At 36.8% G+C, this 19,902-nt stretch overlaps 2 protein-coding genes across 22 annotated transcripts in view; one reads left to right on the top strand and one right to left on the bottom strand.

Annotated features, from left to right (window-relative positions):
• The window catches only part of ELP4 (elongator acetyltransferase complex subunit 4), a 258,974-nt gene extending 251,185 nt beyond the window's left edge, over positions 1-7,789 (bottom strand). For all 4 annotated transcript variants that reach the window (XM_005578322.4, XM_005578321.4, XM_074014000.1 and 1 more), the window contains exon 1: positions 7,532-7,789. In XM_005578322.4, coding sequence (XP_005578379.3) covers positions 7,532-7,754 — 223 coding nt within the window. In that variant the 5' untranslated portion in view covers positions 7,755-7,789. The remainder of the gene's footprint in view (positions 1-7,531) is intronic.
• A 104-nt stretch (positions 7,790-7,893) lies between these two features.
• The window catches only part of IMMP1L (inner mitochondrial membrane peptidase subunit 1), an 83,332-nt gene continuing 71,323 nt past the window's right edge, over positions 7,894-19,902 (top strand). For 17 of the 18 annotated variants that reach the window (XM_065528341.1, XM_065528347.1, XM_065528351.1 and 14 more), the window contains exon 1: positions 7,933-8,020. The gene's annotated coding sequence lies outside the window, so the exon portion shown is untranslated. Of the gene's footprint in view, positions 8,021-19,902 lie in introns of all 18 variants that reach the window. The other variant, XR_012423356.1, reaches the window with a different exon arrangement.

Below are 19,902 nucleotides of genomic sequence, written 5' to 3' on the forward strand. Positions count from 1 at the left end.
ATCCCAGCACTTTGGGAGGCCAAGACGGGTGGATCATGAGGTCAGGAGTTCGAGACCAGCCCGGCCAATATAGTGAAATCCAGTCTCCACTAAAATTTTAATACAAAAAAAAATTAACCAGGCATGGTGGTGGGCGCCTGTAGTCCCAGCTACTTGGGAGGCTGAGGCGGGAGAATTGCTTGAACCCAGGAGAGGGAGGCTGCAGTGAGCTGAGATCGCACCACTGCACTCCAGCCTGGGCGACAGAGTAAGACTCCAGAAAATAAAAAATACTCTAAGTTGTTGGACAACTGGAGTCAATGTTAATTGTTTGGTTTTTGTATACAAATCTGAAAGAAACATTTAGAACACCAATAAAGAACTTTCCACAAAAAAGTTTTGTAGTCACATTTGTCATGTAGAAAAACTTAGTAACAAAAGTTCCTTTGATAGGCTGGGTACGGTGGCTCACACCTGAAATCCTAGCCCTTTGGGTGGCCAAGGCAGGCAGTTCACATAAGCTCAGGAGTTCGAGACCATCCTGGCCAACATGGCAAAACCCCATTAGCCAGATGTGGTGGCCCGCTCCTATAATCCCAGCTACTCAGGAGGGCTGAGGCAGGACAATCGCTTGAACCCGGGAGGCATAGGTTGCAGTGAGCTGAAATCATGCCACTGCACTCCAGCCTGGGCCACAGAGCAAGACTCTGTCTCAAAACAAAAAAAAAGTTCCTTTGATAGTGTTTATTTTTTGCCTTGCAAAAAAAGCATAACTATTATGTTTTAAACAGTTTGAAATCTGGTAACACACGTGCACCTAGAATAATATGCAACATAAGACTTATGCTAAGCGATTTACAGTGAGGCTAAACATCAATTTTATGACAATATGTAGAACATTTCAAACTCTTAAGGAAGGAAATAATGAAAATACCTAGTATATTTAAATGTTTCAATGTTTAAGTTTATATATTTATAAGACTTCGTAAGTTTACATTTAGACAGTTTCCTTCATTATAGCATTTAAAGTCATATCAGACTACATAGGATAACTTTAATTTTCAGATGAAAAGATAAACATAAGCTGATATATATATATATATCATGATAGCCATCAAAAAGGATCAGGTCCGGGTGCGGTGGCTCATGGCTATAATCCCAGCACTTTGGGAGGACAAGGTGAGCAGATCACTTTAGCTCAAGAGTTTGAGACAAGCCTGGACAACACAGCAAAACTCCATCTCTACAAAAAATACAAAAATTAGCAAGGCGTGCTGGCACCTGTAGTCCCAGCTACTTGGGGGGCTGTGGCAGGAGGATCAATTAAGCATGGGAAGTCATGGCTGCAGTGAGCAGTGTTCGCGCCACTGCACTCCAGCCCAGGGAAACAAGGTGAGGTCCAGTCTCAAACAAACAAATGGATCAGAACAAAGGGTTTGCTTTGGTATAAGATTAGACTAAATGTTTAATTTTATAGTGCCACACTAATGTTTTTATCCATTTGAACATCTTAGATCACACTTCCTTACTTTCCTACTTTCCCTTAAATGCAAAAATAAACATTTAAATACACAATAGCCTTTTTGTGTACATATAAGGAGATGAATTGATGTAAGCATACAAGAGACATTATGGTGTCTAAGCTAGAGTAGGCACTATTTAAAAGTTTCTTACTTTAACCTCTTTCCCATAGGGAGGATTTAGTTTTCTTATCTAACCTCCTGAGTTACATTTACGTCTCCCCAAATAAGGAATTTATATAAGGCCTCCACTGGGACAGACAGAGAAGGAAAGATTTTTTTAACACTCACTATGGGACAATGAGAACAGATCATGTAAAAGTTTTCCAATTAAACGAAGTGATTACCAAATAGAGGTGTCTGGCCCAGAAAGGTACTCAGGAAGGGCTACCTTTACCATTTTGGCAATTCCTCTTTTTTTGTGGGGGGTGGGGGGACAGGGTGTCGTCGTGTTGCTCAGACTGGAGTGCAGTGGTGTGATCATGGTTCACTGCAGCTTCAACCTCCCAGGCTCAAGCGGTCCTCCCATCTCAGCCTCTGAAATAGCTGGGATTATAGGAACATGTAACCATGACTAGCTAATTCTTTTTCTTTTTAAATTCTTTCGTTCTTTGTAGAGACAGGGTTTCATTATATTACTCAGGCTGGTTTTGAAATCCTGGGCACAAACTAGTCTCCAGCCTTGGCCTCACAAAGTGTTGAGATTACAGGCGTGAGTGACCACATAGCCTAAAAAATCTTATGTGTATTAAAATTCTAATGTTTAGAAAATCTGAACATTAAGACATAATGGGGACAGATTAAAAACATTTTTATCAACCAAATATCTTCTCAAACTTCTTTTACAAAAAGGTAAGAAGGCTCTATCATGTAAATTCCCTAGATTCACATTTAGGTTTGCTCTGGTAAAGTTTGGTCATTGTGAAGGATAGTTGTGGGAAGTAAGATGTAACATTAACTAACTTAAACTTATTAACAAATTTAAAGCTTTTAAAAATCAAACTTTTATTCTATGTGCTTTAAGAGAAATAATTTTGACCTATACATATACATATACATGCATACAGCAGCAAAATTTCTCGATTATTCTAAACTTGAGTTTAGTGAGACATGATCTCAAAACATTTCCACAAGATACCTTTGTATAAGGTATTTTGATGTCTCTTACTTGATAAATGGAAGGTCTAGCTGTATTTTAACTTAAAAGTGTGAATGTTTATAGCCGTGCTCCCACCAAACAATAAATAAATAAAAAGCTAAAACAACCAACCAACCACAACAGAGTATTCTGACATATTCTTTGAAAGCTGGCTTTTAACTTACTTTTAAATTTAGTAATCCATTAGTAATTTTATCTAATTCCAAAAGCAACATAGACTTCACACTAATAGTTCCCAATTAAAATTGAAATATCTTTTCCCAATAGTCCACTACAACGTATTACAGATAATAGGGTAAGGAAGCAATCATCTTATTTTTGTAATGAAAACAAACAAAAAACTACTAAAATGGCCTTGTTTACTACTTCCTCTCCCCTTTCATCCTAACTTAGAAAAATTACCAACACACTTTCTAAGCCACTAAGCAAAATAAACTCTTCTTTTTTTGAGACGGGGTCTCACTGCCACCCAGGCTGGAGTACAGTGGTGTGATCACTGCTCACTGCAGCCTTGTACTCCCCAGGCTCAGGGATTCTTCCCCATCAGCCTCCTGAGTAGCTGGGACTACAGGTGTGCACCACCAAGTTTGGGTAATTTTTGAATTTTCTGAAGAGCCAGGATCTCTCTGTGTTGCCCAGGTTTGTCTCAAACTCCCAGGTTCAAGCAATCCATCCATCGTGGCTTCCCAAAGTGCTGGGATTATAGGTGTGAGCTACCACACGCGGCCAGCAAATAAACTCTTGGTTTTACTTCTAGATGTCTTTAAGATGTATACTTACTTACAGCTTACTAAAAATAAAAGTAGAGTACCTCATGTACACAAAAGAATATAAGATGTTGAAAGGTTAAAGAATCGTGACTACTCTTCAATAATTATGACACAATTATTGGCTGGGCAAACATGAGAATCAAAATAAAGGTTTGAAAGGTTAAAGATACTCAGCAAGCTTGATATTTTAAAGAATTAATTTCATCAAGATTTTACATCTTTTAAAAATAGGGATTTTTTCTTAAAACCAGAAAAGATATTTAATACTTAAGAAATAATAATAGAATTAATTTAAGATCTTGTAAATGCCAGGATCTTCCCATCTTACGATTTTTAAAATCATAAGACAATGAAAGGGCTTTTGTTGTTGTTTCAGTTCGTGCAATAGTAAGACAATTATATTAGTACTATTAATATTTTAAAGGAACAACATTCAATCCCCACAGTCTCCCCAGTAGAAACCTCTGATTAAGCTATAAATTTTGGGTAAATGAGGTCAAATTAATACAGTAGAATATGAAAGCCTTTCTTCAATGTTAAAGAAAGTAAAAGGGAGAAGAAATGAAAGTCAGGAAAAATAACAGTGATTTATGCCACTCCTTTCCAGAGCTCTATATAAAGGAATAATTTTGCTTAAAATTATAAAAAAGTATTTTTGGGAAAATGCAACGTAAAAGAAAGTTCATATTGTTTCCTTGGTTCATAGCAATAGCCTTAACTACTTAATTAATGCTGGACCTCAAATTAAATCGCATTTATTTTGATAACAAGTCTATTTTTTCTTCCCCAAGCGTTATGAAACATAGTGACTACTCTTCATTATGACACAATTATTGGCTGGGCAAACATGAGAATCAAAATAAAGCTAGGAACCATGAATAGTTCTATAGATTAAGTCACATGAAAGAATTTTACATAGCAATAAAAAATACATTATTCTTAAATGTATGCTAATTATATTGGTTGGTAAAATACCATAACCAAGATTGTGTTAAATACATAGTCCAAGCTCAATGTATATTATCCCATGATACACATTAACATAATAAAGGAAATAAGCCCACTAGTGTTTACTTTTTGACATCAATGTTAAAAAATGGCTGCTACCATTAAGCTTCTTTCAGAGTACTCTTCCTAGAGTATTGTTTACCTCAAATCCCTATCCGACATTCTCCTATCAAAATTTAACAGCACAGAGGTCAAATCTGCAGTTACCCTTACTTTAAGCATTTTTCTGGAGGATGAAGTTGTGGATAATTCTCCCAGGTTAGATATATGGTCCTAAGATGGAGTATACCTTTTATGGGGAATGGGGTTGGGAGGCAGGGGGAAATTCTGTCAGAATCCTTTAGCTGTTACAATCTTTCTTTGGAAACCCCTGGAAGTGAAATGGAGTACCTCTTCAATTGATGGAATACCTATCTTTCCTTTTCCAAAATATAAGTGTTATTTTCATATAGTGTCCTCAAATAACAATATAAATATCCCAGAAGGGCAAGGCTGAGAAAATGGGTTAGATAATCTGAGAATTAAAAAAATTTTAATGTAGCTAACTTGGGAAATGTATATCAATATCTCATAATAAAATTAGGTTGTCGGAACAAAAACATTATATATTAGGTCATTTGAAAGATGCAGATATTGAAAATTTTCAAATTTGTAAAACACTGGAATAAGTAATGGAAGTATAAGTGTATCATCAAATGACTAACAATTAGCATGTATGATGCCTTTCAAATATATTTTGCATCTATGTTTAAAATGACAATGACATCATGGTGGCAGTAGTAAAATGTCACCGTACTACATGGAAGCTATAATATTTACTTGTTACACAGTAACCACATAATATATTTAGGCAATACTCACAATATTACAGCATAGTCTTACCATTCTAACACCATAACATCCTATTATCATTACCTTTTGTCACAATATGGTCATATTAGGCTTGTCACAACTTGAGTCAAATAACATTTTCGAGTAATAACAGTCTAAATTGCTTATACAGAAAATCAGAATACAAAAATGTCATTAAGAGGTTAAAACTAAAATACTTCTGGATATATTTATTTTTCAAGATGTAGTCAATTATATTATAACCTCTTCAACTTTTGTGCACTTTGAGAATTTACTGCATACATGCAAAATATATTTCAAAGTATTCAACAACCAATACTGTTTCCATCATCTTAAGGAACAGTAATTTTAGTATAAGCTTGTTATACTTAAATACCCTACTAGAGTATCTCATTCCAAGCAAATATGGAAAATTTAAAAGTTACTGTTCAAGTTTGTATCTCTGAAGAAACACATATAGAAGGTGCTTTGGGTTCTCTTTTTTGTGGGTACTTTAAGAGATGATAGTTAAATCATTAATCCGAGGTTCAATAAATGGTCAACACCCCTGGAAAGAATTCCTAAAAATTTCAGACCACTGTAGCCTAGTGCACAGAGCACTAAATTTGAAGCCTAAAGATCAGTCCACATGGTCACTGGTTTTGTGAGACTGTTCATATCACTTAATTTGTTTTAGAGCTCAAACATGAAACTCCATCCTACATGTTTCATAATTTCTTGTCTCAGTTTTTTTCTACACATTATTTTTCTTGTAATCAACAACTTATTGAGAACCTACTAAGTGCCAGGAAGTATGCTAGGAACATTTTGTTATTCTAATGAGGAACTGAAGACATTATAATAGAAACATAACCTTTTCGTTTGGAAAGTTTTAGTACCAAGTAAATGAAGTTACATATCCCATTGAATTAAAAAATATGTAAGGCCTACAAATAGATTCCAAACTTAAAGTTCAAATGTAAGAGGATATCAACTGAGGCTCACAAGGGAAAAATGGAGAACTAAATATTTGCTAACTAGATATTTTGAATCACTTCTGTTTACAGTACCATGCAACTCAGGAGGAAAATATACTTGAAACAATTAAGTGAAAAATACTTAAAAAATAACTGGGAAATGAAATGACAGAAGCAAGAAGCCATACTCTTTCTCATAGGTTGCTTGTCTTCTTTTCTCTGCACTAAACCTATGAAAAGCCTATTTTGAGGGGAAAATAACCGAAAGAAATGTCAAGCGAAGTACAAGAACAAGCAATGACAGCTATATTTTATGAAAGTGTACAAGATTTAACAGACACATATCACACACTATGAAAAAAGTTATGAAATGTAAACACAGACGGGTTTTAATGAAACAGCATTCACATAGAAATTAATCTAGAAGCTTTATTAACACAGCAAATCTGTCCTACCAACCTAATCTGGTCAATCCTTTCAATATAACAGTTATGAAACCAGCATATTCTTCAGCAGGCTTCTCATAAAAAATTCCAGAGATTTTAAAGGAAAGCCTAAGAACTAGACTTCCTTTCCTCGTTAAAATGTGAGTTAAATTTAGAGATGTCGAATGGAATGCACTAGTAATCAATACTGGGAAGCAAAATGTATATAGAAAAAATAAACAAAAAATACATACACAGATTTAACGCAGACACGAGTATGACTAAGTATCAACGACAAGCTCTGAATACTTGATAAGGATTATGTGTCAACATACGCCTTTAACATATACGCTCTCTTAAAGCCAGAATGTTTTAAGATTTATAACCAGAGAATAGGCAGTCTAACGGTCAAAGAGGGGAAATCATTTTTTTCCACCATCTTCTAATGAAGCCTGTCTCCCACAATTATAAAAACTTTTGTAGTTGGTCTAAACCGTGAGCTGCCTGGAGACAGCAGAAGGGAGGTATCCTGAATGAAAGCCCATCTCCATAAATTAATGTCTTCCCTTGACGAGAAAGCATTTCAGGGTAAAAAGCGTGTACGAATTCCGCCGTAATCTGAAAAGGGGTTGGAGGGCAGGGAACGAAATAGGGAGCGGGAGCACTAAAACATGTTTAGTTAACAGCGCTCAGAAGTCTCCACACAACCCGTATTCCCCTCCATCTCAATCAGACTAGGCTATTCTCTCCTCCTCTGAAGGTTTAGAGGTCAGAGAGAGATGTGGGGTCAAAGTGGCTTCCCCGACAGGTCCCCTCCCTAAGTTTCCCCTCGGTTGAGCCCACATCTCCGCTCTGAACCGACCTAAGAGCTGGTCCAGGGCTGGGAGCCCGGTTGATACCAGCAGCTGTCCATTCCGCACCGACGGTCGCGTGCCCGCAATGGACACCAGTCGAGGGCCGCTGTCGTTGGTCCCGCTGGCTCTAGGACCCCTCCTCTGGAAACTGGTGACATTGCTCTTGCTGGCTGTCGCCACTGCAGACCCAGTACTCCCCGCGCCACTGCCGCAGCTTGCCACTGCCGCCATCTTAGAGCCTGCACTGTTAACCCAATAGGAACTCTGGGAACGCAAACCCCCGGCCTGTCAGAACCAGTCCCAAACTCCCGCCTCCTCGCCCCAACCGCGGCTCTCGTAACCAATAGGACTGAGACGTCCCTCCCGAGCCAACCAATGGGAAGGCGTATTGCTGAAAAGTGCGCTCTACGTAAGGACGGTCGACTTTGGCGGGGCCCAGGTGAGAAAGGCCCACCTGTGTCCCGTTTGAAGGTCTTCAGGGTTCTTTGGGGCCCGAGGTAGGTAATATCACGTAACGTTCTTCTCCTTTTGAGTGCCTTCATTCACACTGAGTTAAAGAAAAGGTTGGTGAACCGATAAACCCTTAGGGCTTATCAAGCAATTGGTAGTATCTTGCACCTTTCTCCGCTGTGTGTGAGGAGAGACTTTTTTTCCTGCTCATTTATCTTCTGATTTCTGACAGAAAAGTCACTCCGTGTTCTCCACGATGTCTTTTTCTTAATTTTGTGTTATACGGAAAGGATGGGATCCCTTACCTTAATGAGTTGGTTGCTGAGCGTCCGGGCTTAGTTCGCTAGTGCCTACTGGTAGGTGGTTTGGATTTAAATCTTAGAGCGAAAACTCTTGAACTTTGTGGTTTTCCTGTGTCTGACAAAAGATACCTCTCTGACAAGTTCCGATAAGAAGCTTTTGTTAATTTTAATTAGTGTTTCTGGAAGTCTTGAATGTCTGTCCTAAGCGGTGTAAATGACAAGTGTTACTCTGACAACCTTGTTCACACATTTAATTGTCGTTTGCTGTTAAAGGAGCTGCAAATAACAGAAAATACTTAGGATTTCTTTCCCCAAAAAAGCTGCTAGGAAGAATTAGAAGTAAACCTACTTTATTTTGTGAACCCTGAATCGAGAGTTTATTACTAAAATACGAATTTTATGGGTGGAAAAAACATGTATTTTGAGTTGTATTTTTGTGTTTAAATTTTTTCTCAAAACTGAGCAGGTACAGTGGCTAAGTAATGTGTAAAGGCAATCATGATTGACAAATGTCTAAATTAAAAAGAACTCCCAGATCATTACTACACTACTGAGTTATTGACTTTTGACAGTGATCTGTGATACCTTTTAATTAGAGCCAAACCTCGTTGAAATTCTTGCCATCGAATTGTTTTAAATTTCACTGACCTGTTGAAATTTTTGGGCTGATTTTATTTGATAAACTGAAATTAGTATTGTTAAATAGTGACTGGAGTTTTTCATTTGGGGAAGATTTTTGTTTGCTTGTTTTTTACAACCATGTTTGGGATAAAACCCTGTTTCACAATATATCAACTGGAAAGCTTTGATCAAGGTTGCTTTCATATTGAATCTTTAAGTTACTCAATAAATAGCTGTTGAGTGATTACTGTCGGTTTGGACTTAATCTTGTCATTTTTAGACCTATGGTAATAAAAATGGTCTCATCTGGAGAAGATAAAATTAACACATAGAAAACAACATAGTACTTAAAATGAACACATTAAATAGTATGTGCTAATTTTATCCTGTAGTAAATAAGTACTAGGAAGACCAAAACAAAAAGTGACAAAGCAGTCCAATATCAGATAGAAACTTCTTGAATATTTTTTTTCTTCAACTTTTACTTTAGATTCTGGGCTTCATGTGCAGGATGTGCAGGTAAATGTGTGCTGTGGTGGTTTGCTGCACAGGTCAACCCACCACCTAGGTATTAAGCCCAGCATCCACTAGCTATTCTTCCTGATGCTCTCCGTTCCCCCACCCCTACAAATATTTTTGATGCTGTGAACTTTTTGAAATACTACATATAATAATTATTTTTTGACAGATGGCATTGTCTTGTGTACCTCATGATGCTATGAAGTGTATGTACATTCTGGAATGGTTAAATCTATCTAATTAGCAATGCATTACCTCACATAGTTATCATTTTTGTGGTAAGAGTACATAACATTTACACTCTTTACATTTTTTTAAAGAATACAATATATCATCATTATAGCCAGCTTGCTATAAATTCATGTTATATAATAGATTTCTTGAAATTTATTCCTCCTATCTAACTGAAATTATGTATCCTTGACCAAATTCTCTCCATCCCCCTGCCAACCATCCTGGCCTCTGGTAAACACCATTATACTCTCTGTGAGATTAACTATTAGATTCCACCTATGAGTAAGATCATGTGATATTTGTCTTTCTGTGTCTGGCTTATTTCACTTAACATAATGATATAATTCGTTTTTATAGGCTTCTATACTACATATTCCCTTGTTTCCTACTGTATTTACTTAAATACAAAAAAAAGCATATTTATCTTATGCTTATATACCAGATATATATCCTATTTTCATGAATACTTTGGTGTGTATATAGATCATCTTTCCAGAATTATAATCCAAGTTGAAGTTGGAAAATAATTCTTCAGTTCTAGTAATGAGGCAAACAAAGCACCACTATCATCATCTTGGGAAAACGAAAGATCGAGACCATCCTGGCTAACATGGTGAAACCTCGTCTCTACTAAAAAATACAAAGAAAAATTAGCCAGGTGTGGGGGCGGGTGCCTGTTGTCCCAGCTGCTTGGGAGACTGAGGCAGGAGAATGGCATGAACCCAGGAGGTGGAGCTTGCAGTGAGCTGAGATCGCACCACTGCACTCCAGCCTGGGCGACACAGCGAGACTCTGTCTCAAAAAAAAAAAAAAGTTATATATTTAAGTGTGTTATTAATTAATTAATTCTTTATGAAGGACATACTAAATTCTACGAAGTGCAACAGAGCTCAGGTTACAGGAGAAAAAAAAATACTGTCTCTGTACTCTTTGAGTTCACAGTTGGGGAAGATAGATGGGTAAACTGGTTAATAAAGTACAGTTGATCCTTGAACAATGTGGGGATCGGGGTGGGGGTGCTAACCCCCACACCCGTGTAGTTGAAAACGCACATGTAACTTTTGACACCTCCCAAACTTAACTGCTAATGGTCTATTTTTGACTACTGGAAGCTGTACCAATAACATCTGTGGTTTAACACATAATTTGTGTGTTATATATATTATGTACTGCATTCTTACCATAAAGTAAGCTGGAGAAAAGAAAATGTTAAGCAAATCATCAGAAGAAAATATATTTGCCATACATTAAGTGGAAGTGGATCATTATACAGGTCTTCATTCTTATTTTCTTCGTGTTGAGTAGGCTGAGGAGAAGAAGGAAGAGGAGGGGTTGGTATTGTAGTCTCAAGGGTGCCAGAGATGGAGAAGGTGGTAGGGGAGGCAGGACAGGTAGACCCACTCAATATAACTTTATGGGAATACATACTAATTTGTGTTTTGCTTTTTCAACTCTCAAAAAATGTTTTTGTACAGTACCAATTCTTCCACGGTTTGCTTTAGTTACAGTATCTGTGTTATAGGAGGGGTCCATGTCAGAAGAAGTCAAAGCAGTCTTGAATAACTGGAAGACTTCTGCCAGATTGCCTAATGTCAGTTTGTTTTCTGGCACTGCTTCTTCTTCTTTCTTATCATCTGGCACTGGTTTGGAAGCATTCATCTCCATCAAGTCATCTTCTGTTAATTCCTCTGGTGTGGTGTCTATTAGCTGTTGAATTTCTCCAAGATCCCTATCTTAAACAACTGTTCCCTCCCGACGTTTTTTTTTTTTTTTTTCTTTTCTCCATGTCCACAATGTTTCCCATAACTTCCTTGATTGACTGTTGTAAATCCTGCAGGAAACCAATTTGAGATATACCAGAAAACATATAATGAACATGGTAGGCAACTAGCACCTTCTGATACAAGTGGACACCTCTTCAGTTGTTTTTTCAGTGGCTTCCCTAGCCCTGGAGTCCATATCACTGTTGTGTCTGTGCAGGTAAAGTATATAGCAGAGATACTGTGAAGGTTCACTACAGGGCCTGCTGGTATTCTGGCAGCATGATTAAAGGAATGAATATTAAGGTCATGTCTACACAGAGGGAGTTCCTCAACCTCCGGTAATTCCTTTTTTGCCTCCTTCCTGTCTTTATACTCACAAAGAGAAACTATAGTCCTGAGTTGTAGCACCACAGATTTACCTGTTTTTCTACTTTTCTACTTTTGTTATACTCTCTACTTCTATGAGATCAACTATTAGATTCCATTGGATCTACTATTAGATTCCATGTTTGACTTCTTTTGCTTAACATTATTTTTGTGAAATGATCCTTGTTAATGTGTATCGTTGTGGCTGATCTTATTGCTGTATAGTATTATATAAATGTACTATAATTCATTATCTGTTCTACTGTTAAAAGGGGTTTGGATAGTTTCCCTTTTGTGGCCATTTCTTCAATGCAATTGTACCAGTTTATACTCTTACCAGGAGTATTTGGGAATTGTTGTTACTTCTCATCCCATCAACACAATATTTTTCTTTCTTTTTATTTCAGCTATTCTAAGAGGGTTGTGGTATGGCATTGTCATTTGGATTTGGACTGATGAAATTGAGCACCTGTTTATATGCTTATTGGCTGTTTGGGTAACCTCTGTTGTGAAAGGGTCTATCTATATTTTTTAATTTTACAGATTTGGATTGTCTGCCTCTCTCCCGTAGATTTGTAGGAGTTCTTTTATATTTTGGATAAGCGTTTGTTTTCAAATAAACTAATTACAAATATCTTCTATCAGTCTGTAGCTTGCCTTTTCATTTTCTTGTCTTTTGATTTCAGTCAAAATATATTCTGACTTAACAATTTTTTCTTTGTGGCTAGTGCTTTATGGCTATGTTTGCCTACTCCATAACTTCGAAGATGATCTCCATGTTTTTTTCCCTAAAACCCCTTATGTTTTACTTTTAAATATTTATGTCTGTACTTTGTTGGAATTGACTTTTTTGTGTTTGGTGTGAGGCAGTGGTAAAGATGCATTTGTTTTTCCTGTGTTGGTATCCTATTGACCTAGCACCATTTATTGAAAAAATGATTCTTTCCTTGCTATATCGCATCATCACTTTTTTAATAAATAAAGTCACACATAAATTAGGCAGATTTATTTCTGGACTTTTCATTGGTTAGTGTGTGTCTTCAGGTTCTTCAGGAGGCTGGCTTTCTTTCTCTCAGAATTTTAGCCACACTGTACTGTGTTGACCTCAGGTTAAATCAGTAAAAATGGGAAACTCACCCTGTGGCAATTCTTTCTTACCTAAGTTTGACTACCCAGCAAAATCTGTTTGCTTCTATTAAATCTGTAGAGCCTTCACGTAATTGATTTTTGTGTTTTGTTTAGAGTTTATAGTTGTTATCTATGGTAGGATTGGTCTATTATAAGCTTACTTTGCCATACTGGAATGAGCTCTTATTATCCTTTTATGACTGTAGTGATTTCTTCTTTTATTTATTGCTGGTAAATAAATATCAGCAATTGACAATGAGTTTCTTTTCCTTTTTTTCCTTCATCGTTAATTTTGCTGGGGATTTTCCACTTAATCTTTAAAAAACCTCAAATTTGGCTTTATTGGTTTTTCTAAGTCTTTACTTTCTGCTTTCTATTTAATCAATTACTATTTATTTATCATTTGTTTCCTTCTACATTCCTCTGTTTTGCTGAGGTTTTGTTTCTCCTTCTTATACTAAAAGCTTAATTTATTGATTTTTTTGCCTTTTCTAATAGACTGTATGTAGTTAAGGGTGTGCACTAGCTGCTCCTATAACTTATGGCATTTTATGTTTTCATCATTTATTTCAAAATATTTACTAATTTTTGTTTTGATTTTCTCTTTAGTCCGTGAATTATTTAGGACACTTTTGAAAGTACTGAAATACTGAATTATATTGGATGCCAGGAAAGCAGGAGTAAGCTGGGACTGATCAGGGCAAATGAGTAGTTGTATTCATCATAATTTTAGTGGATTTTAAAGTATAAACGGAAAACTGGGGTATTTGAATTAAAACTTAAAAAGCCATTGTATAGTCATGTCTTAGAATGTGCAGTGTAATAGGGTAAGTGTGTCCAAGGGTTTTAGTTCAAGGAGATTTGTCAAGTAAATCTATCTACAAGAAAAAATAAAGGCAAACAAGATGTATTTAATGATCAACACAAAAACGTTAAAATTTTCAGCAAAAAAAGAAAAAGAAATTTCAGAGAATGGCCCAACATTTGTGTATCATTCGGTTTGGGACTTTTCTTCATATTTGCATGTAGCCAACATGAGGAATTAAATAACGGCTGACTGGTGTTCCTTTTACGTGTCAACCAGAGTCTCATAGACATAAAGCTACTGTGTTAATCAAAGCGTGTGTGTTGTTCTAATTATCGTGGACATTTCTACCGAGATGTGATCAATTTCCCTTCAGTTTGAATAATTATGGAAGCCTGGGAGTAGGCCAGGTATTTAAAACTATTCCATATGAAAAAATCGCATCTACTGATTTTGCCTGAAGGGTCCCACAGGCTCCTGAAGCTCCTCTCTAAAGAAATAAATAAATCCTGAACCAATGGGTAGTGTTAGAGTGAAATTTATTATTTTGACTACTGTTTCTGAGTTTGTCTGGATATGAAGTATGTTTTGATGAGTTTCTTGCAGGATAAGATGAAAGTTAGATATCCTAGCAAACACTATTTTCATTAACTCAGAACCAAATTGGATCCGTTTATTACACAATTTATAAAATTACTAGTGCCTCTTGTTCTATATAATTATTCTACCTCTTTTTGAATTTGTTTTCTTAGGAAACTTTATTATTACTTTCCAATGTGATAGCATTCATTACGTTCTCAACCTTGAATTATAATCTATTCCACATCTATGTTCAAATTTAGTTTCTCATTTGTAGTACTACATCTTTGAATTTTCTCTCAGTTCGCATTTTTTCTCTCTGACTTTGAAGGACTTTAAAGGACTTTAAAGATATCTGTTTCAGTGGTATTTTCATACACCAAGGTATTTGATTTATGCATTAGTTATTTTCATTTCTTTCTTTCTTGTTTTTGATACAGAGTCTTACTCTGTTGCCCAGACTGGAGTTCAGTGGCATGATCTTGGCTCACTGTAACCCTTACCTCCCGGGTTCAAGTAATTCTCATGCCTCAGCCTCCCAAATAGCTGGGATTACAAGCATGTGTTACCATGTCCAGCTATTTATTTATTTATTTATTTATTTATTTATTTATTTATTTATAGAGATGGGGTTTCACTGTTTTGGCCAGGCTGGGCTCCAACTTCTGGCCTCGAGTGATTCACCTGCCTTGGCCTCCCCAAGTTCTGGGATTACATGCATGAGCCACCATACTTGGCCATTATTTTCATTTCTAAAACCCCTAATTTCTGTCTTTTTCTGAATGTATTTCTTCTTCCTGCTTCTCTGAGTGCCTTATTCCGTTCTGTGCTGCTGTAACAGACTACCTGAGACTGGGTCATTTGTAATGAACAGAAATTTATTGGCTCACAATTCAGGAAACTAGGAAGTCCAAGATTGAGGGGCTGGTATCTGGCGAGGGTGTCTTTGCTGTGTTATCACATAGTGGAGGGGCCCAAGAGAGGGCCAGACAGAACAAGAGTCAACTCTTAGCCTCAATCCCATTTATAATTTGCATTAATCCATTCATGAGGGTGGAGCCCTCAGACCTAACCACCTCCTATTTGGCCTCATCTCTCAACACTACTGCACTGGGAATTAAATTTCCAACACATGGTTTTTGGGGGACACATTCAGGCTGTAGCCCTTAGGTATGTTTTTTCAGTGTAGCAACTGTTAAAGCAATAATTAAAATGCAGTTATGATAATCTATTGTAATATCCAGATGAGCCCTGTCCAGTAGAACCTACTATGTTGATGGAAATATTCTGTATCTACATTATCCAGTACAATAGTCATTAAACATGTATGATTATAGAGTACTTAAAATGTGACTGATGTGACAGAGGAACTGAATTTTAATCTTATTTAATTTTAGTTATTTTAAGTTTTTTATTTAAACAGCTACATATGGCTAGTTTGTACTATATTAAATCACACAGCTCTAGATCAAGCTTTGGCAACCTTTTTCTATAAAAGACCAAATAGTAAATATTTTAGGCCTTGTGGTCCATATGGTCTCTATTACAACTTTTCAACTCTGCTGTGAGAGCACAAGAACAGTCACAGATAATGTGTAAATGAAGGAGCCCAACTGTGTCCCAGTAAAACTTTATTTGCCAAAACAGAGTCTGCAGAATTTGACTCATGGGCCCTAGTTTGGCAACCTCTGCTCTAGATTAAAAAAAAAAAAAAGGGGTCTACAGCTCTATGTATTTTTATTTCATTTGCCCTGTGTTCCCTGTGTCCTTTCAACACCCTCCTTTTGGGGAGTGTGTGTATATGTGTGTGTATATGTGTATGTGTGTGTGTGTATGTAATAGATTTTTGGAGAGGAGACAGGAGTGTCTTTTCCTGAAAGTTTAGGAAGATTATACTCCTTTGGACTGTTCCTCTTCAACTTTTTCTCCGCCTTTTCTATTTTTTGTGAATGGGAGAAGATGGTAAAGGACAGGCATATATTTTATGTTAAACTCTGTTCTTTTAATTAAATGTTTCTTGTTTTACAGAGACATAGAATTTTTTTTTTCCTCCTTGAATTACCTCTGATTTCTCCAGGGTTGCTTATTCAGATTAGTTATTTTCATTATGGACCTTCTTTCTCATGCTCATGGTTTCCTTAAATGTTGGCTGTTTATTCATGTTGATAAGTAAAGGACCAGTGGAATAATATAGTAACTGGAGTGGGTTTTCTCTTTCTCTATTTCCCATCAAATCTTTAGCCTAAATGAAAAAAAAAAAGACTGACCAATTTTCTTGTGGGTTGGTAGGACTTAATTTATTGGTGTACTTTGTTTCAATGTGTATAATCAAGGAGCAAGTACACAGACCAGTCCTTCTCTAATAGCTAGATAAGGAGGCCCCTAACCTAGCTCTCCAACCTCCATACTTGGAGACCAAATTCTTCTCAGGCAGATTATATTTTTTTTACTTATTTATTTGTTTAATCAGCCTCCAGAACTGCTGATTTAGCTGAGAACCCCTTTGGAGTCACAGGAAGAAACGTCTCATCTTCCTGAAGCATTCCTGTGTTTGTGCTTGGCTAGGGATGGGCATACATATTCTGGGACCAGATGGTAAATATTTTAGGTTTTGCAGGTAATATGACCTCTTAACTCTGCCATGGGAAAGTAGCCAGAAATAACACTAACAAATGAGTATGACTGTGTTTAAATAACACTTTGTGGACACTGAAATTTGAATTTCATGTAGTTTTCACATGTTACAAAATATATGCTGTTTCTTTATTCTTTCAGTCATTTAAAAAATGCAAAAGCATGTGATGGGCTGGGAGATTTGCCCTGTGAACTATACTTTGCTAACTATGTCTGGACTGTCATTCAGTCCATTCTTTTCAACCTATCACTATGATTTTATATGCCCGGTCTTCCAGAAATTCTTGAAAATCTGTAGTGTGCCTTTCACTCCTTTTCTCAGCGTTTCTTTTTATTTTTTAAAACGTACTATTGTTTCAGTATAGTTTGTTGTTTTGTTGTTGTTGTTGTTCTTTTCTTTTTGAGACGGAGTCTTGCTCTGTCGTCCAGGCTGAAGTACTGTGGCGTGATCTCAGCTCACTGTAAGCTCCACCTCCTGGGTTCACGCCATTCACCTGCCCCAGCCTCCTGAGTAGCTGGGACTACAGGCGCCTGCCACCATGCCTGGCTAGTATTTTTATATTTTTAGTAGAGATGGGGTTTCACCATGTTAGCCAGGATGGTCTCGATCTTCTGACCTCGTGATCCGCCCGCCTTGGCCTCCCAAAGTGCCGGGATTACAGGCGAGAGCCACCTCTCCCGGCCCTCAGTGTAGTTTTTGAAGAGGGTAGCAGTAAATTTATCTGTAGTTTTGAACCAGAATTCCATTTAGGCATGATATGTGAATCAAAAGGCACATGGTAAAACTGAAATGTAAAGTATCTTCTTTAGTGTCTTCTTCAGTGTCTCCACTCCTCTATCCATGGATGTATTGGTGACTAATGATATTAAGTAATGTTTTTGTTGAATGCCTGTTGTAGTCTCTGTAATGTTGTGAATGGTTTATATATATTATTTAATCCTCACATATTTTATAGATGAGTGTGTTCAGAAATTAACGGAGTCACATAAAGGATAAGTAACTTGCCGGGCGTGGTGGCTGACGCCTGTAATCCCAGCACTTTGGGAGGCTGAGGAGGGTGGATCACAAGGTCAGGAGATCAAGACCATCCTGGCTAACATGGTGAAATCCTGTCTCTACTAAAAATACAAAAAATTAGCCAGGTGTGGTGGCGGGCGCCTGTAGTCCCAGCTACTTGGGAGGCTGAGGCAGGAGAGTGGCGTGAACCAGGGAGGGGGAGCTTACAGTGAGCAGACGTCGCGCTACTTCACTCCAGCCTGGGCGACAGAGCAGCCAGACTCCATCTCAAAAAAAAAAAAAAGGGGGGATAAGTAACTTGTTCTATGTAAGTCAGAAAGCTCGTAAGTGGAGTGTCTAGGATTCACAATAGAGCTAGGCTGTCTGACTACACAATTCATACTCTTATCCACTATTTTCCACTTCATTCCAAATACAGCCTTAGTTTCCTCCTCAAGGTAGCTTTTTATGTAGCCAGTTTATGGATATTAGCATAAAACGTGAAGCATATTAGCCCTACTAAAATGGGTATATATTCAGAGTGATTAATATAGTGAGAAAAAGTAATGGGAAAGCAATTGAGGTAGTAACTGGGACATATGTAGCTGGGAGGTGAAAGATTTTGAGTTTCATAAGACCTGTCTTAATCCTGTCAAAAAAAATTAGACCTCTCTGTTTCTCCAGGGCATAGAAATTTCAGTTTCAACCCAGATTAAAGAACTTTATAACAGTGTTGTCCAGTGCTGAAACAGAATCCTTTGTAATTTAAAAATATTTGCTTCTTAAGATCTTTAGAATTTTAATTTTATAGTTTTGCTTATTATATTTTTTATTCCCCAAAGTGAAAGGTTCAAAGAATAACATTAAAGGTCATTTGGTATTACAATTTTTCCATTAGTCAAAATGAAAGATTTGAAAATAATTTTATAGTCCATTTGGTATTCTAAGGTTGAATTTTTTAAAAATATAAAGCAAATTATGTTTTTTCTATTAACATTTCCTAAATCAACTCACATGAAAATTAATAGATTATCATCATATATGATGATCATTTTTCTCTCACTGAGCATTAGAATATGTTCACTTTACTGCTTATCAGTAGCCCAGTTTTGATTCTCTAACTGAAGTATTTGTGTCTGCCCTCTGCACTGGCCCAAGGTCTTGAGCCCTTTAAAAAAATTTGTGTATGTGTGATAAAAATATACATAACAAATTCACTACTTTCATCATTTTTAAGTATACAGTGAAGTCACATTAAGAGTACTTACAGTGTTGTATAATCATTGCCACTATTTCCAAAACGTATTCATCATCACGCCTGTAATCCCAGCACTCTGGGAGGCTGAGTAGGGTGGATCACACGGTCAAGAGATTGAGACCATCCTGGCCAACATGCTGAAACCCCGTCTCTACTAAAAACACAAAAATTAGCTGGACGTAGTGGCGCGCGCCTATAGTCCCAGCTACTTGGGAGGCTGAGGCAGGAGAATTGCTTGAACCTGGGAGGCAGTGGTTGCAGTGAGCCGAGATCGTGCCACTGCACTCCAGCCTGGCGACAGAGCGAGACTCCCATCTCAAAAAAAAAAAGAAAAGATATATTGTACCCAAGAAGCAGTAACTTTTTATACTCTCTTGTTTCAACCCCTGATAACCTGTGTCTGTGTTCTACTCTCAGTAGATAAGTATAATATCTTTTTAAGATAAGTATAATATCTTTATAATTATCTCAGTAGATAAGCATAGTAAGTTTGCCAACTTATTATAATCTCCTCATATAAGTGGAATTATACAATATTCCTTTGTTAATATTTGCATAATAGTTTTCACTTAGCATAATGTTTTTCAAAGTTCATGTATTTTCTGTCATATATTAGAACCTCATTTTTTTATGGCTGAATAATCTATTGCAGATGCCCTTTGACTTATGATAGAGTTATGTCCTGGTAAACCCATTTTAAGTTGAAAATACTACAAGTTGAAA

This window comes from Macaca fascicularis, chromosome 14 (assembly GCF_037993035.2).
Source record: "Macaca fascicularis isolate 582-1 chromosome 14, T2T-MFA8v1.1".
NCBI classification, from domain to species: domain Eukaryota; kingdom Metazoa; phylum Chordata; class Mammalia; order Primates; family Cercopithecidae; genus Macaca; species Macaca fascicularis.